The sequence below is a fragment of the Alexandromys fortis genome, unplaced genomic scaffold (assembly GCF_014885135.2).
Source record: "Alexandromys fortis isolate MF-2015 unplaced genomic scaffold, M_Fortis_MF-2015_v1.1 scaffold_0, whole genome shotgun sequence".
Lineage (NCBI taxonomy): Eukaryota > Metazoa > Chordata > Mammalia > Rodentia > Cricetidae > Alexandromys > Alexandromys fortis.
Genome location: NW_026067949.1, coordinates 41417282 through 41440064, shown reverse-complemented (window position 1 = coordinate 41440064; position 22783 = coordinate 41417282). Strand labels below are relative to the sequence as shown.

Below are 22783 nucleotides of genomic sequence, written 5' to 3'. Positions count from 1 at the left end.
ATAGAAACCTATGGGTTCTTGTATAGCTTGCATGAAATATTGATGGCTTGTGACTTTGTCCCTCGTTATAAAATGACTTGAGAGGCAGAAAGACTGTGTGTGAAGTCAAAGCCAGTCTAGGATACGAAGAAAGACCCTCCCTGTCTCAAAGAAGACTTTGACAACTCTCAACTCTGACCTTTCTTACACCATTGATCTATTTTGTAAATAAAAAATACAACAGATTTTTATACAAAATATTTTCATCAAAAATCTGTTAATACCAAAATAGTATTCAAACACACACATATAAACTCCCAATAAACATGTGTCCATCACCAGTGCCATTCAAAACAAAATCCCACAAATAAACAATCAAAAACTCCAAACATTTTTTACACAAATTCCTCCAGTCTAAGGAGAACTTTGACTGAGAGGTGAGGCCACCTTTAAGATAACCTCTAAGATGGCTTCCCTAGTACCTTAAACCACGTGGACAAATCACTTAAGGCTATTTAGAACAGAGACAAGACCATTTCTATACTTGTTAAAAATTATTCAAGGTGGTAGTATCCAGTGTGCTGAGAAATTTCTTGGCCTCATTTTTACAAATGTTGAATCACAGGAGGAGAAAACTGATGGGTTTCCAGGTATCCGTCTTCAGATACCTGAAATGTATGCACAGAGGGTCTTCTAATCAGCAAGAAACTCATTTTGAAACACACAGAAAAAAATTGTGCCTTGGAAATGTGACTATTCCAGCTGCTGGAGTAGACTTTAGACCAAGTCTTGTACTTTTCTCTTCATTCTTGAAATCCAAACAGGTCCTCTTGTACTTCTGAACCCTGAAGAACAACATCATTGCAGACTTGAGGTCATAGGTTCACTGATGTTAAAGCTGCTTTCCCAGTCAAGCCTGTGATAGGAAAAGGAACCTCTCCTTTTCTCTCCCACTCCCTTTTGCGCTTCTTCACAATCTAAGCTACTCCCTGCAGTGGTTCCATGGCTTTTCCTTGACTCCGCCTACTCTCTCCTTCTCTATCTGCTTGGAATTCCTGTCATACCCTATTCTGCACTGCAATAGGCCCAAAGCCGCTTCTTTATTAACCAGTGGTATTCACAACACACAGAGGGGAATCCCACAGCAGCCCACTGCCTTACAGAATGCCCTGTGGTTTTGCCATTCTTGTTGCTGTTCTGGGGGGGGGGGTCAAAATAAAGATGCCCCCAGGCCTCCTTCCTCTCTTATTTGGTCTGTATCAGATCTGAGGACTACTGGTTCCACCAGGATCATCTTTGTTCCTTAGGTCCCTTCACCTGCCCCATTGCATAGTTAGACTTCTGGAGTCGAATCAGATACCTGTCCACTGCAGCCCAAACGCCAAGGAAAGCCTAACAAGAACTAGTGGTTCTGAAACTGTTTTCACTACACCTCAAGCGTAAAGGACTATGCGACACTGTTCCCTAGACTACCCATTTCCCTAGCTGAAGTCCTTCTGGGGTCTAGAGTGGTAGCAGAGTCAGGCAGCAGCTTGGCCTCTTTTAAGTTCAAACCTAATACAACTGGAAGCTCACCTTGGAGTAGAGAGGCTTCTCTATTCCCTTTCATTCTCCATCTTGTTGAAGCCACAAGACAATAAAAGGAAAGGAAAGAAAAAAGGGGAAAGTAGGGGAAGAGAAAGGAGGAAAAGAAGGGACAATCCCCTTCAGCATTTTATATGGACTGAGAATAGTTTTCATGCTGGTGATTTTAACTCACTAGTTGATGTATAACATTTAGCTTATCCTTAGCATTATTTTAGCCTTTCTACCTTTTTTCTTGCTACATGATAAAATTTAACAACAACAAAACAAAAAAAAAAAAACATAAAATTGAGGCTCCTTGTGAGGAAATAGCTGAAAATATATCTCCAAGTGGAACTGTACACAGATGTTAAGAAATGCCTTCACCACTGATTATGTTGAAGAGCGCTTTACACACACATGTGTGGTGTTATATTCGTAACAGGAGAAAGACACCTATTTTCTATGTCTGCTTTCTAGGCCGAGACTATGAAAAGGATAAAGTTTGCAAGGAACTCGCCATGCTGGGGAAAGATGACTTCAGATCTTTGTAAGTTGCAGCAGCCATGTATTCCCCTTGGGTACTTGACCATGAACGAAAATGAGCACACGCTAACTTCCATATGTAGAATGCTGAGTGTGTCTCTGAGATGAAGAAAGAGCCTTGGGCCACTATAGAACAACAGATCAAGCAGATGGAGGTCAGCCAGAGATGTCAGCTGAACTACAGTTACTGGGCTCAAAGAAACTATCCCTGGTAAATTTAACGAATGAATTTGTATTAGAGAGCAAATACAGGTTTCTGAGGGAAATTAGAACTGTCTGTTTTGGGACTCTAGAGAACACAAGCAATGGCCTACATAGTATGTTCTTTGGGGTAAGCTCAAAACAGACTCCAGGCTGCTCTGATGGGAACTAAAAATCCAGTTTTTACTGTATACAAGATAAATTTTCCTAGAGGAAATTCCTGGCATGTAACCATATATTTCCACCATTAGTCAAATAAAAAAGTGAATGTTTGAAATATCTTATTTAAAAGTTGACTAGATATCCTATTTAACGTGAGCCAACATGCCAGAAAACAACGAACAATTCAATTCTTTCCATCACTAGGTATTCAAGTCCCCCCCCCCCCCCCCCCCCCCCCCCCCCCCCCCCCCACAGATCACTAATCCTATACAGCAGGAAGTTTTCCAGTGGCACATTTGAACAGATCAGCCAGCTGGTGAAGGAAGTTGTTGCCTTAACTGAAGAGTGTTGTGCCGAGGGGGCTGATCCCAACTGCTATGACACCAGGGTAAGTGTGTGTCTAGCCATCTCCGCCCTGGCCCAAAGAAAGAACGGTCACAGGCCTACATGTTACCTATCCAAGACATTCTAGGGGCCAAGCCATCTACTCCTAGTTGCAAGGACAAATGAAGAATATTGTTTTTAGCTCCCATGTTTATCCCTCATTGTTGCCACACGTTTCAAAAGAAAAATAACTGGGGTAAAGGAACTAAATGACTTACTAAATATACACTGTCGATGAAAGGTGTGTGGGTAGTTGTTGGATGCTGAAAAATGATTTAAAATCATTTTTAAATCACGATAAATTTGAATCTCATGAATATAAAGTCATCAACCTCTTAAAATAATCTAAATACATGATGTTTAGCTTAAAATCCTGCCAACGTCTTTAGTACTAAGCCAAGGTTAGGACTAATGGCCATAGAATAACTAAAATGTTGGTCCCAAATTATTTGAGTCATGCAATTATTACTATACACACAGTTTGCATATATATTAGGTTCTGACTATTAAAAAACACGTATCATGTGTGTACATGCATGTGTGTAGTGTGTGTGTGTGTGCCATTTTTCTCTCCTATAACACGCACACACACACACACATATATATATATATAAATCCTGAATAAAAAAAACTACAGTTAAAAGTTCAGACAGAAATTGATAAAGGTGGAAATAAGTAGACAAAATTTTATTAATATGGTCTGGCCCATAAACCAAAGACAATAGGTGGATTTGGCGGCTGCGTGCCTTGCCAAAGTGTGCCTGGAGCTTTTGCAGGAGAGAACGTGGACAGAGTTTGCCTGACACTTCTATCCTGCCCATTCTAAGCATTTATTTATTATTGTGTAATATCCTGATATTTGTTTAAATTTTATTTTCATTTTGGGATAACTTAAAACAGGAAAACCCTGAGAAGTTTCTAGGGAAACTGATGAAAAAGGAAAGGAGATTGGTTGGAGAGAGAGATAATTTTCAAAGGCATCTTAGTTCATAATTTCTAAGAATCATGGAAGGAAGGTATGCGTGAGTAATGAATGGTTTGAACGACTCATCCAGCATTTTCTTTCCTTCGCTGGTAGGAAAGGTCTTTAGAAAAATGCACCTTAAAGAAATAATTAAAATATACCAAATTACCTTTTCTCACATAAACATCAAAGTGACTTTTCCATGGTAAGTTCTACTTCTTTTTCTCTGTATCTATTCTTGTATACAAGTTTATTTCAAGTATCAAATGACGTCCAGTTTTTTTTTCCCCTAAAAGTGCTTTGGTGGTGTCGGTGTCCCATCCTAGAATGAAAGTAGCAGGCCAGAGGCTGTAAATGACAGTTACTCTTGCTTCCTACCACTTGCTGAGGATAAACCCTGGAACTTAGGGGAATACAGATTTTCTTTACACTGCCCCCTTCTCTCATTCCAGACCTCAGAGCTGTCTACCAAGTCCTGCGAAAGCGATGCCCCCTTCCCTGTTCACCCTGGAACTCCTGAGTGTTGCACCAAAGAGGGCCTGGAGCGGAAGCTCTGCATGGCTGCCCTCAGTCACCAGCCACAGGAATTTCCCACTTACGTGGAACCAACAAATGAAGAGATCTGTGAGGCATTCAGGAAAGATCCAAAGGGATTTGCTGATCAGTAAGTGATCTTTATAAGTCAAACTATAGTTCTACACCAATGCAGATGCCTGCCACCAGGAAGGCAAGGGCAGGGTGACCACAGCAGAGACCAGTGTAGTCTCACTTCCTGGGAAGGCTTTCTCTCCAAAATGGAAAGGAAGGAAGTAGGAAAGCAAGAAAACAAGCAAGCAAGCAAGCAAGCAAGACTTGGTTGCTTGGAACTGAACTAAGATCTGGAAAAGCAGAAAGGACACTTAACCATTGAGTCATCTCTCCAGCCCTCAGAATGTCTCTAGGAACCCCAGGAATTAATGTTGCTAAAAAACAAAATAATCGCTCTTGTCACATAAGCTGACTATGCATAGGAACTGTTTAGGATCATAAAATCAAATAGAAAATGAAGAGTAGATCTTCTAATTTATTCACTATTATTAATTCAACAAGCAGCTACCATTGATGATGCTCTGAGATCATAAATAAATAAAATTTATTTATAATTTTATAAATAAAATTAAAACAAACAAGCAAACAGATGGCCTCTCATTTGAAACAGACAACATCAGAACTAAAAAAAAAAAACCACTTTTTCAAGCCAGGTGGCGGTAGCGCATGCCTTTAATCCCATCACTCAGGAGGCAGAGGCAGGCAGATCTCTATTAGTTTGAGGCCAGCCTGGTCTACCAAGACAGGCTCCAAAGCTACAGAGAGACACTGTCCTGAAAAACAAACAAAAATCACATTTTTTTCAAAATAAATATATTTTTATAGTTGCCAGTATAAATGTTATTTATTTAAATTCATAGTGATTTCATGACCTAGTTGGCTGGGGAGATGGCTCCATGGGTAAAATGCTTGCTCTGCAAGCATAAGGACCTGGATTTAGATCTACAGAACCCACATGCTAGAAGAGGGCAAAGGCAGCCAGATCTCTGGCACTTGCTACCTAGTCTAACCACAATGGTAAGCTCCAGGTTCAGTGAGAGAGCCTGTCTCAAAAACTAAAGTACAGAGCAATAGAGAAATCTGATGTTAACCTGTAGCCTACACACACACACACACACACACACACACACACACACACACACTCACTGCACATACATACATGCATGCATACATACATACACACACTATACATACATACATACACACACTATCGACAGACAGATAAGTACATGGATAGATAGATAGATAGATAGATAGATAGATAGATAGATAGATAGATAGATAGATGATAGATAGATACAGAGATACATAGATAGATGGATACATAGATAATAGATATGAACCAATATAAAATATATGCTTTCTTAACTAAAATACTAACAAAAGTTCGATTTGGTTTTCCTATCATTTATTTAATCAATCCCATTTCTCCCCCAGATTTCTATACGAATATTCCAGTAATTACGGACAAGCTCCTCTGCCACTTTTAATCGGTTACACCAAGAGTTATCTCTCTATGGTTGGATCCTGCTGTACTTCTGCGAGCCCAACTGTGTGCTTTTTGAAGGAGGTAGGCTCCATTTACCTACTACAGCTATGTATTGTTTCTCCTTCGTAAACTGGCATTTCTGTTAAATAATGCTGGAAGTTGGGATTTTATAATTAGCAAAAGTTTCTAAAATAACTTCATTGCATTTGTTAATTGGAAAACATTCATACCATTAAGGAGCTCAGCATCATATTGATTTTTAAATGTCAAGCAACTAAAACATCCCTTCTGCTCCTTATGCACACTCCGTGCCATTGGTTTTGATTGTCTAATATAGTTCTCTCCCTGTTACTTTCTAGAGGCTCCAGATTAAAGAATTGTCAGTTCTCACCACTATGTCGAACAGAGTCTGCTCCCAATATGCTGCGTATGGAAAGGAGAAATCCAGGCTGAGGTAAAGATCCCACCCCATCTCCAAGGTTAGAAGTCTGCTCCTTCACTCACCCTCTGTAACCCCGTGAAACACACCTGTGAAAGAAGCAGGAAAACACGGTCCACTAAAGAACCACACAAATACCTGGGCACTTGCCCTAGTCCTTCCTCCATGCTTCTTGTACACTGAGAAAGCATGTTTTCCAAGTATCATACACATAATCACAATACAGAGCCAGCATGCACATTGCTTAATTAAATTTGGGTTATACTTGCGTTAGTGTCTAGGAACTGACTCAAAGAGATTAGCATTTGGTGAGAATAAAGATTAAATTTCAAAATATTGCTGCCATATTTCCAATAAGTGAAATTTAGACATTCCCTAAATGTTCATAGAAGGGAAAATATTTCAACTATAGTAAATAAATGTAAAATATATCACTGTTTCAAAATTATACTGTAAAAGCATGCTCAATGAAAAGTATAATACTTTTCATTATTATAAAAGTATGAAAGAAGGTACCATAATTGGATAGGTGTTCCCTGCTTGTGGTTTGAAGACTTAAAGTTATCAAAGTATCATACTAGCCAAGTGAGGTGATTCACACCTACAATGCCAACACTTGGGAGGCTGAGGCAAGAGGACAGTCATAAGTTCAAGGCTAACCTAGGATACATAGTAAGCTCCAGGCTTGTCCTGGCTACATAGTGAGACCCTGTCTCAAAAAAGTAAATTAATAAATATTAAAAATAATAAATGAAGTAAAATGTTGGACTATTTAAAGTAATTTATGTAATTAGTCTAATCTCTTAAAACCATAATGCCACTTTTAAAGAAAAAAGTCTTTGTTAATCAGCTTTTTTTTTTTTCATTACTGTAACAAATCCCAAAGCTAATCAACCTATACACAGAACTCTCTATCTGCAACTTCTAAGGTTCTGGTCTATAGTAAGCCAGCCCCATTGTTCTGGCCTCTGGTGGTGCATTGGATGGAAGCATATGGTGGTGCAAACCACTCACCTCTTAGCTAGAGGCAAATGGCAAGAAGACAGAGGAGGTTATACTATGTCTTTTGGAAGTCAATTCCCAATGACCCAAAGACTTCAGAAGAAGACCCATCTCGCAAGGCTTCCAGCACCTTCCAGCAGCATCACCTGAGTTGAAACAGCTGCCATGTGGTGGACTTTGAGCTCCAAACTTCACTGCGATCCAGAAATTAATGTTATTCTAAGGGAACCTCAAAGGACTCCAGGTGAACAAGACACTTGTGAAAAAAAGCAACAGTGAGGCTTTAAATAGTCAAGTTAGTGTGATGTTACCATGAGAAGAGTTATGTAGACCCTGGAGCAGATAGAAGGCCTAAATCAGTGTATTTGGTCAAGCGCTTTCCAACAAAGGTGTTGAGATGCAGCAGAGCGAAGGCAATTTCTCTAACAGTGTCGAGAAACTAGAGGCTCCATGCAGAAGAATGAAGCTGGATCCTTACCTCACACCATGAAAAACCTATTAAAAACTTAAATATAATATCTCTAATTATAAAACTCATCAAAGAAAATAGGGAAATCTCCAAAGTATTGGCTTTGACAATGATCCATAAATATGATTCACAAACAGAAGAAAAGCAAAACCAAAATCAACTGTATCAAACTTGATAACTTCTATCAAAAGGATACAATCAACAAGGGAAGAGGCAACTAGGAAAGACACTGGCAAAATGTATTTGTTAAGGAGGTAGGATTCAGGATACACAAAACATTCTATAACTCACTGACAAAAGTACTGAGCTAGAAGTGATTTTTTTAAGACATCTTAAAAGATAGCAAGACTGCATATTGGCACAATGGACTGCTTCCCATCCAATGTGTGCGAGCATCTGGCTGAAAGAGAAGCCCTGTCTTGGGGCTGAATGTTTAGGAACCTTCTCTGGGGATGGTTAAATCCTGAGGACTGTAGTTTTGCTGTGTAGCACAGATCACATGGCTGGTGTGCTCCATTCATGTCTTGATGCCAGAGACTACAGTATTCCTCGCGCTAGCATGTCTGCCATGAAAACTAAGAAACTTAGAAAGGTAAGGATATGACTGAGCTAACAAATTCATTTCTAATTATCTAGCCATCTCATTAAACTAGCCCAAAAAGTGCCAACTGCCAATCTGGAGGCTGTTCTGCCACTAGCTGAAGATCTTACTCAAATCCTGTCCAGATGTTGTGAGTCCACCTCAGAGGACTGCATGGCCAAAGAGGTAAGGTGGTTCACGTGATCACCATCATGTGATGTACTGCGTCCTGTGAACAGACCGCCAGTCTTCTCGGCTGCTTTTCCTGTGCATTGTTCTGTCCTCCTCACATGCATTTACAAAGTACAAATTCATTCTTAACTCTGACTCCCAGACTCATTGGAAGACACCCAACCAGTGACAAAAATCCGCATGCATACAAGGACAAGATTCCTGGATTCCCAAGCTCTGTACTGTGCAGAGTATCCATTACCCACACGTGGTTATTTAAATTTAATTATAGTTTCCAGTATTATATCTAAATTGAACACAATTTAAAATTGGGCTATGGCATAAAGTCTTATTAGTGCTGACACTATCCAAGCCTGGTAATGTTTTTATTATACTTTGTACAATTTGGTAAGCACATCAGATTTTTTTTTCTACTTTCTCAATTTGCATAATTTTCTCTCGCTGATGCAAATTCAGGTAATTACATTAGATGAAGATCAGTCTCCACGATCTTATTGACATAGTTAGCATGGTTGCATTGTGCTGTGTAGTCTTTTTCCATTACAACCACACGATTGTGTGTATAGTTGCTTTTCTATAATGATGCATGATGTCAGTAGGACTACATGGGATTGTCAGTTGTCTGTATTACATCATCTCCCCAGGTGCATCATATTTTTAACTAATCTTCAATTATTGCATTTTAAACAATGACATGCTTTATAGCATTATAGCTAAGTATTCACTTTATCCTAATTATTTTAAGCATAAGTTATTCTGGGTTTTTTTGCTAGCATGAAGTACTAGTTTCAATATGGAATTTTCATAAACAGCATTCTCTCTCTCAATGTGAAATCAGACTTATGTGCAATAAACTTTCATGTATTAACAAGCTCCCTTCCTGAGCACCGTATCCCATCCCTTTGTTTTCTAAGGGCATTCTCACTGACAATTGTAAATATCATATCAGGGTTCGAAAGTCTATGTTTTCTTTTTAGTTAGACCAACAAGAACACTAACTGCCCGACTTCACCATTCTCTTTGTAGCTGCCTGAACACACGTTAAAAATCTGTGACAACTTGTCCGCAAAGAATTCGAAGTTTGAAGAGTGCTGTCAGGAGAAAACACCCATGAACATTTTTATGTGCACTTACTTCATGCCAGCGGCTGAACCAGTTCAATCGCCAGCCATCAAGTTGCCCACAAAGACAGACCTGTGTGGTCAGCGTGCCACTCAAGTCATGGATAAGTAAGTGGAACAGTACGTGGTATGTTCTGCCCCCACAGGGCACCAGACCAGTGTGTGGTATGTTCTGCCCCCACAGGGCATCAGACCAAGGGAAAGCAAGCTGCCCCTCTTCTCAGTGCAAGTCTCTTTATATGGCATCTGTGGAGTTTAAGTATTTGTTAACTGATGTTAAAATACTCCAAGCCGTTAAACTTGGATAAGGAAGGAGCCTGTGGTTCCTAAGTCTGTCCCCTGAGATTAGTGTGCAGTGGTAGAAGGGGCTTGGCCTTTCTGACCTAGATTTCTCTTTAGCTGACTTGGGAATGATATTACTGCCTTACTTAGCACAGAGACGGCCAGCAAGAAATACATCTAGATAAACATTCAGTACAGTAAGATGTTCCATGCAAATCATGTAATATATATCATGGCAATGTAAACATGTATCATGTTGTTGCCCAGTTTGACCATATTCTATTCCAGATCTCACACCCACACTCACACCAACCAAATGAAAGTTTATCAAGCTTTCAGAGACTAATCATTTGATGACAAGCAAAACCTGATCTTGTCTCAATTAAGTAAGGAGAATCAAAGCAAATACACAATGTGTTATATATATATATATATAACATCTTCACACTTCACAAAATTGATTTACAGCTTGAAAAAAATGGTTAGACTGTCAGCTACCTATATAAATAGAATTTAGACAAAACAAAAACTAAAGTGCAGTTTTCTTATAAATACTAATTAATCTGGTAAGTTCATAGATAAGATGGAGTGAACTATTTTGTGTACATTTTTGTACAAAAAAAAAAAACTTGCTCTGAGGTACCCAGCTACCATTAGCTGTGGGAGAACTGTGTTATGCTCTCACAAAGGACATGTCCATATGAGCTCAAAGTAAAAAAATATGTTCACATGTTCTGTTGTATATATAGTATATTACAGTTATTAAACCAAGCATTAATAAAATCTTTTTATGAAGATGACATCTATTCTAAAGTCAGTTTATAGGGAGTCCGTTTGTGTTAAGTCATTTTTAAATTAAGTTACATAAACAATAGTAAATGAACTCAGTGGGTTTTATTTGGTCACATGCACGCATATTCATGTTACAATTCTAATTACAGAAAAACATGCCACGAATTTGAGACAGAGTAGAAGAGACATGAGAGGGGTTTTAGGAATGAGAAGGAAGGAAGAAAGATGTTATTGTGTTTTAAATAAAATTAAAATAAATTAACAGAACCAAAAAGCCAGGCATACTGGTCCATGTCTGCAACCCCGCACTAGGGGGATTGAGGCAGAAAGTGAAGTGGGAGGGCCCTAGGCTGAAGGATTCACCCCCACTGTGAGTTACGGAATGAACTGGGCTGCAGAGTAAAACTGTCTCAAATAAAACAACACGACAATCAGAAACAAGATGCCAGTTCTGCCCCTGCAGACAGGTAGAATAGTAGTAGACAGTAGATGGGTCCCATTTCCGATTCTGAACCACAGACACATCTTGAAAAGCCTCCTCTCCTTTTCTGCCTGACACCAGGTATACATTTGAACTAAGCAGAAGTACTCAGTTGCCAGAAGTATTCCTCAGCAAAGTGCTGGAGACCACCCTCAAGTCCCTCAGGGAATGCTGCGAAACCCAGGACTCCGCGGCCTGTTTCAGCACTCAGGTACACTTCCCTAAGCTTCTTTATCAACAGTGTAAGTCAGAATTGCAGACTGGAGCTTATGGGTCAAACCTGGCACGCTTGCCCTACAAGTTAACAATGAAAAACATGGCTTATGGTATTCTTGCACTTACTCAGGGGAAAAAGTCAAAAGAAGATCGAAATTTCATTGTGTAGAAATTAAATAAAATTAAAATTACAGTGGCCATTGAGTTGCATTAGAACACCACCAGGCATGCTGTTTGTCCATCATCTGTTACCACAACTATTTAGGGTGGAATATCTATAATAGAGATCATATATGACCTTCAAAGCCCAAAGTAATTACTAACTGGCTTTATGTAAAAAAAAAAATTGTTTGCTGATACCTGGTGCAGGGACTTGGAATTCTGATCAAATGTCCTCACTAGGACAGTGTTTCCATACAAGGAATGTTGATGTGCAATATTTTTTTTACAGAGTCCCCTGTTGAAGAAGCAACTTACTTCTTTCATTGAAAGGGGGCAAGAAATGTGTGCAGATTATTCTGAGAACACATTTACTGAGTACAAGAAAAAGTAAGTGGCTGGCTTAGTGGCTTCATCCTTCAAATGTGTCTGCCCTGATTGTCTATCTAATTCTGTGACTGAAAAGCAAAACTGAAAACTCAGGATGCCCTGAGTGGACGATACAGAAGGCTGCAGTTTTAAAAGTTAGCCAATTAAAACACGGCCACAAGAATATAAATTATAAGTGATCAGTTATATTTGATTTGACTCAAAACAGAGACATGGGCACATAGGTGGTCAATATTCATGCCCCTGCAGTTGCCCACCAATGCTTGTTCTCCAAGAACCAAATTTTCATGCTGGCTTGGTCTTTATCATGTGATCCTTATGAACTGGAAGTAAAAATGCTAGTTATCAACAAGACAATACAACAGTTATTTTCTCAATGAAAGGGAAGAGGAAGCATTTCACTGTAAATAGAAATTAGCAATAAAATAATTGGTCGTAATAATGAAAGGCATCGTACTGGGTTCTTGGGGGAAATCTCTAAAAAGATTGTGGTGTTTTCCACTTTGCTTAATAAATTTCCATTTTAAATCAGTTGGGATCTAGGACTCAAGTAAGCACACAGATTCACAAAAAGATTTTCTTAAAGAATCCCAGAATAGGGCATCTTCTCGATGACCTCCATGAAATCCTCCTTAGCTTGTGAAAGTCCTGGATTTGGAAGTGTCTTTCCCATTTTCCCCTTACTGCTCACCACTGGTCTAGGAGTGTATTTCTTGAAGAAAGTAACAAATCACGCTAAGTGAGCCACTGTGGCGGTGAAATGGCACCAAGATCATAGATAGTGCAAGCTGGAAAACAGTGAGAGGCATCAAATCCTGTTACCATCTTAAAAATGAAGGTGTAAAACCCCTGAGAAAAAGGGCCAAAGGACCCCACTCCTATTTCAGCATATCCACATAGTGAGTTCCCAAGCCGGCAAACTGTACAACAGCAAAGAGAATGCATAAAACTGAAATCACGTCCCGTGGAGGTGACATTCTAAAGGAGCTTGAAACCTAACATTGGAGAAAGGTGACAAGCCAGGAGAAATAGAAAAATGCATCGTTTATGCTGAAATAATGAGCTACCAAAAGGGGGGTGATTGGCTTTCAAATTCAGTGGCAATTTCTATGTTTGCTTGTATGACTTTGAGTGAGGCATAGATTTCAATTCTAAGCTCACCATGGCTCACCGAAAATCCATTCTACAAATAAGGTTTCCTGAGACAGGCGTGTATTTCCACGTCCATTGTACATGTTGGGAAATAGCTGTCGTCTTGCTTAAGCAGTGACCCTACAATACCTCCAGCAGAACCTAACAGAGAGCTGTTTTTCAGACTGGCAGAGCGACTGAGGACGAAAACACCCAACGCCTCTGCAGGGGAGCTGGAGGACATGGTGGACAAGCGCTCAGACTTCGCCTCCAAGTGCTGCTCCACAAACTCACCTCCCCTCTACTGCAGCTCGCAGGTAGGAGAGCCTCGCCTCTGCCCCTCAGCACAAAAAGGTTCCAGAGCACCAATGTTTCATCCCTGTTCTAAACGTTCCTGAAGTGTGTGCACGAGACAGGCTGTCCTGGGGTGGTGGTGACCTTGCTGGTTGTCTCACTAAGAAAGCAAGAAAAATCGTTTCCAGGTTTTACTCAATCTATAGGTTAAAATTCAGAAACAGGTTCTAAGACTGAAAGAAGAAACAGTGTAAGTATTAGAGTCCACTTTACACAGAGCCCATGTAACTTTATAGCATTTTATGACATGCTTACATGTGTGTGTGTCTAAGTAACAGATATACATGCATACAGGCAGGTAGGCTGATGAACAGAAATACCTGTAGAGAAATGGGATAAATTCATATCTTGTATTTTAACTATAAAATACTACATTTAATTTGTTTTAATATTATAAGAAAATGGTCACATAAGTGTTTATTCAGCATAAGAATTATTTTTATGAAGAAATATTTTTTAACGTTACGTGGTAATCATTTTTAAATATCAACTTTTCTTTTAAACACTATCACTTGGCTCATATTCTTCCTTTGTCCCTTCCTCTTCTCTCTTTTCTTGAAATAGCCTCTACATCATTACTTATTTTTTAACTTTGCACAAAAGATAACCTTGTATGTAGTGTAGTATCTCCCTATTTACTACCACAAAGGTGGCTCCTGTAGACTTCAGTGGAAGGCTATACTGTGTGTTCTCTCTCTCTCTCTCTCTCTCTCTCTCTCTCTCTCTCTCTCTCTCTCTCTCTCTCTCTCTCTCTCTCTCTCTCTCTCTCTCTCTCTCTCTCTCTCTGTCTCTCTAGAGACTGAGATATTAGAGAAGGGAGCCCAGTTTAGCTGTACTGCCTTACTGATGTTATACCTGAGAGGCACTGATTTCCAAGACACTGAATGATTTTACTTGTATCTCAGTCAACAAATCAGCACCCACGCTACTCCACCAGAAGGCATGTGTTGGTCATTGTCAGAATACAGGATCCCATTTGCTTACATTTCTCATTGTACCTATCACTCTCCAACAGCCATTTAAGTTATTTAGAAGAGACCAAAGTCAGAGCCACACTGCATTTGTTTTTGCCTTAATTGGAGGGTATGATAGTTCTGAGACCTTTGATGTCCCCACTCCATTTTGGATCCTGGTGAGAATAATTCAGCAAAACGCACCTGCCTCATGGAGTCGGAAAACTGCTGATGGAGTTGCTCACTATAATTTAGCAAACAGAAACAGCAGCCAATGCCCAAGTAGGAGTTCAGCTGACAAATGTCAGCAATGCTTGCTTTCCACCTGCTCTTTCCCAGTGCATACTCTACATGGCACACCCACTTTAGGTTAGCATGTTTCCCAGCAAAGATCACATGACATGTTAAACAGAATCAATAGCTCTCTGCGTAAACATTTTATAGAACAATCTAAAATAACTATATACATTAAAATATGTGTTATGAATGGACCAAATTAAATGAATCCTATACTGTTCTGGAAACCATGTGTTTATTCGTGTTAGCTTCCTGAGGCTTTTCTTCACGCCATTGTCATAGGCTGCAGCTCCAATTTCACTAGTTATGACAAAAAGCCAAGTCTTGATGCCAAAAAAATTGTTACTGACTGAAAATCCAAACTCACTGTTGCTAAAATATTAGCTATTAATCTGGTTGGTTGTATCCACTCTAAATCCCATCGGACTCTTTTCCTTGAATCCATCCCTATCCTTTTTGCTAAATCTTTCGAATTTATACTAAAGTTGTTTTTTATTATATCAAAACTAGCAAATATGATACTTTAAACACTTCCTTTGAGTTTTCTTTCTCTCTTTTTATTATTATTATTTTTTGGTTAAACAGTATGTCCTCTGACTCTCTGTACTTTCCACTCAATTCTTGTGTCAGAACGTTGCTGAGACTGTACACCAGAAGCTAGACCATACCACTGGCTAACCTTGACAAGCATCTTTCGGTCCCCATGGGCCTCCTCTGTAAACATGTATGTGGTACCCACAACTACTCCTTCCTCTTTGAAGTAGTGTATTGTGTGTGTGCTCATGTGTGCATGCACATATATGTATTCTGGTGTCTACGTGGATGCACACACATTTTGATTAGGCTACACCGACTGGCTAACAAGTTCAAGGATCCCACCCATCTGCACCTTCCCAGTCTGGGATTTCAAGTACACCACCATATTCAGCTTTGCAGACAGGTTCTGGGAGTCAAATCCAAGTCCGTGTGCTTAAGTGGCAAGCACTTTCTGTGCTGTCTTCTCAGCCCCTTAACACACTTTCTGTTGCATCTGTGCTGCCATTTTCTGTTAGCCTATGGTCTTCCTGTCTTGGTCTATCTCATATTTCCTTCATTCTCTACTCATTCCTCAAATTTCCATTTTGTACTCTTTGTCTTTGATTTTCAAGTTCATGATGCTTTTGAGTGTTCTCTCTGTGAGTGTCATCAGTGTCTAAATGGCTACCTCTTGCATGTTGTTTTGCTCTTTTGACTTTTCTTGTGGAAGGGCACCACCCAACTCCCAAATAAATCACACACGGAAACTCATTCTTAGTTATGAATGCCTGACTTTAGTATGGCTTGTTTCTTCCCAGCTTTTCTTAATTTAAATTATCCCAACTACCTTTTCCCTCTGGGCTTTTATCTTTCTTCATTTCTGTATACCTTTTTTGGGATTTTTCTCCAGGACTGACTGGGTGGCTAGCCCCTGATCTCCTCTCCTTCTCTTGCTCCTTGTTCTCCTCCTCATTTCTCTTGTTATACCTCTGCCTGTAAGCTCCGCCTCTCCTTGCTCCTGCCTCATTGTGGGCCACTTATCTCTTTATGAGGACCATCAGGTGCTTTAGACAGGCATGGTAACACAGGCTCACAGAATGAAGCAAATGCAGTGTAAACAAAAGCCGCACACCTGAAAATAATAGTCCCCTGTACACAGTAAGAACAATTATCAAGTAAGGGTTACATTCACAATGTACTGAATTCCAATTAATTTGTGTCTGGTAAATGTAAAGAAAGTACTCCATAATCTACCCTATTTTAGGAAATCCAAAATTTTATAACTAACTTTTGTGCTATCATATATAATAAGTAAAACTGCAACTATAACTATCTAGTCTTCAACTTCAACAAAGACACCAGAAGGATATACTATTATTTAGATAAACAAAAAATGCATTGCAAATGACTTTCAAAACCTCTAGATTTAAAAAAGACATCTGGCTGCCAGGACAGTCACCCAAAGTTCCTTTGCAATGTTGGGGCGTCCATCTTCAGCTTACAGGACCATAGTATCTGGCAGACTTTTCAATAAAGCAAGAAATTTGAAAGATTGTCTCGCCTATATTAGCAGTTTGTTGGTCGCTTTTCTCTGTGTTCTGCAGAATGTCTGGCAGTTTTTTTGTGTGAAGCAGGAACCCTGGTGGAGCATCCTGCCTTTTGTAGTCTAGCAAAGTTCACTGGTCCCTTTCCTGTGGGTCCTGCATGTCCAGTTTATACAAGTAATTAAAAACTGTCTGTCTAAAATATATCTCTTTTACCTAGAAAACATACCTAACAAATCTACAAATTTGATTGTTATAAATGACTAACTACTGGCCCGTGTTTGTTGATTGTCCTATATGGTTTATAATAATAGCTTTCAAAAACTAGAACTTCATCTTACATTTTTTTTAATGAACTGCATAGGTAAAATACATAAAACAAGAGATTTGCTTATAACACAATAAACTCACACTCAGTATGACCAAAATTCTCCCGTCTAAAACCTTCTTGCTTTGCAAGTTCATGAATCATATCAGCATCAATTACCCACTGTCTCCAAATGAAAATTTAGTGATAGTTAATTTCTCATCTTTTTCTACATATATAAAATCAAATCCTAAGTCCTGCCAATTCTGCCTTCTAGATATTCCCCAGTCCCTATTATATATTTTTCAATATTTTTGGTCCTCATTTTCTGGATTACATCTGCACAATTGACCTCCCACATCCAGGCTAATTCTCCTGCCTCGCGCTGAATCCCATCTCTATGCTGAGGTCACAATAACCTCTATAAAAACACAGAGTTAATATATTCCTCCTATGGTTCTTTTTTTTTCATACCAAGGTCTGATTTTCTTTTCTTTTTACAATCAAGAGATTTTGATCCTTGATTTCTCCTGCAGCCAGACCTCCTGTGACAGTTCCATGCCTCTGTGAGACTCTCCTGAACTACTTTCAACCTTCCAAACTTTAAACTTGCTCTCCTCCCTCAACCCATTGTGTGCAGATAATGACTAACCTGATTTCGTGTTTCTTTCACCAGGCTTTAAGGTTAAGAATAGAATAATCAGCTCCTCCAGGACTCTATGTGCACAAAGCCAGCTCCTCTGTTAACTGTTCTGTTCATCCATTAATGAGCATGTCCTAAATTCTATGGTTGTTCTTATCCGACTGTGGACGGGGCTATACAAAGCTAAACAAATAAGAGCATGGCTAATGAAAATTACAACAAAAACATGTGTTTTCATTATAATCTTAGCCCCGCTGACAAGGTTTCAAAATGCTGTGCATATTCTGCATGACCTAGTAGCCTACAAGTAGAGGGCTTGATAAACTGTGGAGCATTCTTTTTCATCACCAGATTGATGCTGAAATGAAGGACATCCTGCAGTCCTGATACAGTGCATATGTACTGTCTGGGGTAAGTACATTTAACACACATCATCAAAGAATCCAGAGTTTTATCACGAATTTTATAAACCTTAGAATAGAACACAAACTTTAGCCAATTTCTCTATCCTATTTATTATCCATTCCAATTCAATTTTCAGTTGAGCATACTAAGCCTGGAGGAAAGCTTCAGTGCTCACAGAAATACACAGGTAACTTTTGACATATTTATAGATTAATTCCAGATTCTCGGGTACCCAGCCTAGTACTTTATCCATCATAATACCATTATCCAGGATAATGATAGCATAAATGTCATGGGAGGGATCCTGGTGCACATCAAGAGGAAAACAGGTTAAGGATGGGGCCATCCGGCCTTAAGATTCACAGCAGAGTTCTCCAGTTAGAGTTCTACCTGCTTTCTTCAGATATTATGCTTTCAAACATTTAAAAATGACCAATGAATCTATTTAGTCTGCAAAACTCTAACTGTACATAACCCACACTTTAATCTGAAGGTGATCTCAACTCTGCACATTTCCACAGAAGATTTTTTTGACAGTTCAATCGTGTTCGTTAAAAATTATTACAGCTGAGATTTTTAAAATGTTGTGAACAATGATTTTGATTTGTGTTAGGTTTTTTATGGAGTTAGGCAAAAAAAAAAAAAAACACCTCATCTCTAGAATCATCTAATCTAAACTAAAATCCCCACTCCAGTTATCTGTCTTTGCCAGCTTGAGCCAACTGATCTGTATGCTCTACAGCTTGCATTTCATCCTTTATAAATGAGACCTTCAGCATCTACTTCAGCGTTAGTGTCTATTAAAACATAATAAAGCAAATATCAGCAGGGACACTAGCAAGAGCGTTCGGTGCCATTGTTGCTTCAACTCCTAAAATTCAGAACCCAGACTAACAACAAAGTAAATTCTCTACCTTCTGAAAAATAAAAGTCAAAATAACAAGTTATTCATGGTCTTCTGAACCATTGCTGATACATTATCTACACCTCTATTTAAGTGAACACAGTCTCCCTTTATCACAATATGTACATAAAGTAAGCATCTCCATAGACTGAAACTTCAAGTACATCATGGCTTCTTCACAAGCCACCTTCAAGTCATCGGAAGCTTTAATTAAGAGTCAGGGTTGTTTAAAAAGCCTTAAGATCATTTCTGCTTGAATTTGTTTACACCAAGCTGTTTTTTCCCGTAACTCAGAGAACATTTTCTTAAAGTTTTAGGAAAATACTTTTAGTCTCTCAGAGGACACATTGAACCAGAAGAAAATAACCATTTAAGAAAGCTAAGTAGGTTAGATGGAATGGTTCCGCACCTAAGGGCCCTGTGGTTAACCCTGACGACCCCAGCTGATCCCCTGGCCCAGCATGGTGAATCTCCTACAAGTTGTTTTTTGACCTCCACACAAATGCATCATAGTCCATGAGTGCCCCATACACACAAACTATATAAGAATATTTTGAGACACAAAAGGAGGGCTGCGGAAACTAAAAGTTTCGGGGCCTCCGGCTCGGGGCGCGCGGAGCAGAGAAAACCTGGAGAAGGGGTGGGTAAAAGACGCTTCCAGAGCGTTCGGGCGCAGTATTGGCAATGAGTGAGCTTCTGTGTCTGGAGGGAAGAGGGAAATAGGGAGGGGGATCCCGAGCTGCAGGCCCCAGTGGCCCCAGTGCCTGGCCCCCGGTAGCCTAAATGCCAAGCTCTCCCGGACCCCCTGCAGGGGATCCCCAAATAAAAGCGATGTTTGGAAAGTGAAAAAAAAAGAATATTTTGAACAGAAAGTAAGTAACATGAAACTAATAAATTTTAAGAGAGTTCTTTTTAATCTAACAACTTTCAGGAATATTTTAATGCTTACAAAATCAAGAGATAAAGTCAATTTTACCACAGTAACACATTTATGACAATTCTAAAATACTGATTAATCTGGATGATAATAATTAACTCCATCTTCTATGGGTATTTTGTGCCATTTCCCCTCAATTAGTATTTTTCTTTAACCTTAAATAATCTTTCAGCTTATGTACTCTCAAATTATTTGATCATTGGAATGCATTTTGATCATCTGAATAGAAAAATCAAAAACCATTTATATCTTTCTTGCATACATTTCTACAAAATTGAATTGAATATTTTGAAGTCAGGTTTAGCCATGTCCTGCTGGTCATGAACACAATCTGGGAAGAAGAGCTACTAATAGTCAATTGTATCAAAATGATTTTTTGGCACTGAAAAAGAATCCCACCTTCTGCACAAGGTTACATGGTTGAGACATCATGTCTAGAATACAATACTATGGTATAAACTTTTCTATTAAATTTCAAATAACAACCCGTACACTGTGATTCTTGGGCTCCAGGAAAAAATTCTGTGGTACCATGGAAAAAATCCTGTTAGTGGAATGACTCCTTAAAAGAGTTTCCATAACTGGAATATTCACCTTGATGTTTATGATCTCAGGCAAGCCTTCAAGGCCCCAAACTGATATTCTACTGGGGAAGGAATAAGATTTTCAATCTTACAAAGCATGACATTTTTTTCCCTGAAAGAAATTAAATTACTGTTCCCTGGACTCCAAGATAACGGTGTTTCTTTAGCTTGTAGGTGGAAAATGTTTTAGATAGAGGAATCACCCTGCACAGACTGTTGCAGTGTGACAGAGACCTAATAAATGACACTAAGAGCATGCTCCTATGTTCTGTCACGTCCTCTCTCCAAGTCATAAACTCAGAGAGCCAAGTAGAAGATGAAGATTTTCTTCCTGATATCCTACGAAAGAAAAAGAACAAGGACAAAAGAGTTTTGCTAGAATACAAACAAGATTTTTTTTGTAAATATACAAAAAATTAAATCCAACAACCTGACAGCAACAACAGCAAAAACAACAAACCTCAGAAAAAATACCCATTTCATACTCAACAGTGCCTTCCTCAAGTAAAAATCACTGAACTGCTCTCTCAATTCCATGACCATGAGCATTAATATCCAGCTTTTCATAATTGTAACAGAATGCCCAAAATAATAAACTTATTTAAAAAAAAAAAAAAAAAAAAAGGTTAACTTCATCTCACTGTTGAAGGTATTCCATTCTATAAGTTTTGTGCTGTCCCACTGCTTTTAGGCCTCTAGGCAGGTGTCAGATGGCAGTGGTGGGAAACATGGGCACACTAAATTGCCCATAGTTAGGATGAAAGGGAAAAAGAGAGGATCGGTCTAGTGTGACACACATATCCTCAACGACCCAAAGACCTCCAACTTCACTGCACCTCTCCGAGGCTCCATCTCTTTCCTTGGAACCTGTGTAGTTAAGATTTCTACTGCTGTGATGAATGCCTTGACCAAAATAAGTTGGGGAGGAAAGGGTTTACTCCGCTTACGTTTCCACATCACTGTTTATCGTCACAGCAAGTCAGGACAGGAACTCAAGCAGGGAAAGACCCTGGATGCAGGAGCTGATGTAGAGGCCATCAAAGAGTGCTGCCTACTGGCTTGCTCCTCACGACTTGCTCAGTCTGTTGTCATATCGCACCCAGGACCTATCAGTCCAGGAATGGTCCACAAAGGGCTGGACCTTGTCCCATCAATCACTAATTAAGAAAACGTTCTACACACTTGCCTACAGCCTGATCTTAAGGAGGCATTTTCTCAATTGAGGTTCCCTCCTCTCAGATGACTTTAGTTTGTGTCAAGCTGACATAAAACTTGTCAGCATAGGACCACATGACCTCTGTAGGATAGTCAACATCCAAACCATAACCACAGCTCATTTATCCATTGTTTCTCTTTTGCTCTGACAGTGATTATTCCCATAGAATAGACAGTCACACAGCCCACCCTGGATTTTGTACTATGCACCTAGGCTTAGCAATAAGGATAAATTTTTGCTTTGAGTATTGGGAACTTCTTAAATTCTGGCCTCCCCCAACCCCAAATAAAGGATGAACGGGTCATGCCAGACAGTTTTATGGTCACTATGAACATAAAATGAATATGGTCTTGTATGTATCTGATGTTTCTCAAATGCACCATTTATTCCTATTTTCTCTCAGACCTAGAACCGGACCACCCTGGAAAACAGTCGCTGGTAGCCAAATCTGAGTCAAGCCACTGAGCTTCCAGGAAGACCATCAAGATGATTCTATTTTTCCCAGCTACAATGATTGTGATGAATAAAAAAAAATTGAAATATAGTTTAAATCCCAAGCACAATGGAGAGTGATGTGATGCTGATCTTCAGATTCGTTGTGGTTCTCACCAGGCAAAGAAGCCAGGCTTCTGGCTCCATCTCTGCGTTTCCCTAAAACACTCCCAACATTAGCACCAACTCTACAATCCCCAGCGGGCTCAACTCCATTCTCTGACTATTTTTCAGACTTTGTAGGTACCATTAAAGGTTAGCCTGCTTGCTATCAGGCAGCCTGGGATATCGTACTTCTTAAAAGAAAGACCAAACACCTCCTGGGTCCACCCCCTCATGTCCAGCTGCTCACTGTAGAAGTTAGTTCTGTAGTATCTATCTGTCTTGCAAATGAAAATTCTCCTCGGCAGGAACAGGTTTAGGTGTCTTGTTTGTTTTAATTTTGGTTTAGGCTTTTACTTTTGCAAAAGGCTCCTGAGAGCCATTTAGAAGGGTAAGTTC

At 39.4% G+C, this 22783-nt stretch overlaps 1 protein-coding gene across 2 annotated transcripts in view; it reads left to right on the top strand.

The window, feature by feature from the left end:
* The window catches only part of Gc (GC vitamin D binding protein), a 29051-nt gene extending 6698 nt beyond the window's left edge, over positions 1 to 22353 (top strand). Inside the window, exons 2-13 of one of the 2 annotated variants that reach the window (XM_050149841.1) lie at positions 2023 to 2092; positions 2707 to 2839; positions 4252 to 4463; positions 5825 to 5957; positions 6236 to 6330; positions 8423 to 8552; positions 9585 to 9787; positions 11316 to 11445; positions 11902 to 11999; positions 13315 to 13447; positions 18096 to 18155; positions 22194 to 22353. In XM_050149841.1, the coding sequence (XP_050005798.1) occupies positions 2023 to 2092; positions 2707 to 2839; positions 4252 to 4463; positions 5825 to 5957; positions 6236 to 6330; positions 8423 to 8552; positions 9585 to 9787; positions 11316 to 11445; positions 11902 to 11999; positions 13315 to 13447; positions 18096 to 18131 (1373 nt within the window). In that variant the 3' untranslated portion in view covers positions 18132 to 18155; positions 22194 to 22353. The remainder of the gene's footprint in view (positions 1 to 2022; positions 2093 to 2706; positions 2840 to 4251; positions 4464 to 5824; positions 5958 to 6235; positions 6331 to 8422; positions 8553 to 9584; positions 9788 to 11315; positions 11446 to 11901; positions 12000 to 13314; positions 13448 to 18095; positions 18156 to 22193) is intronic. The other variant, XM_050149842.1, reaches the window with a different exon arrangement.
* Positions 22354 to 22783: the final 430 nt, after the last annotated feature.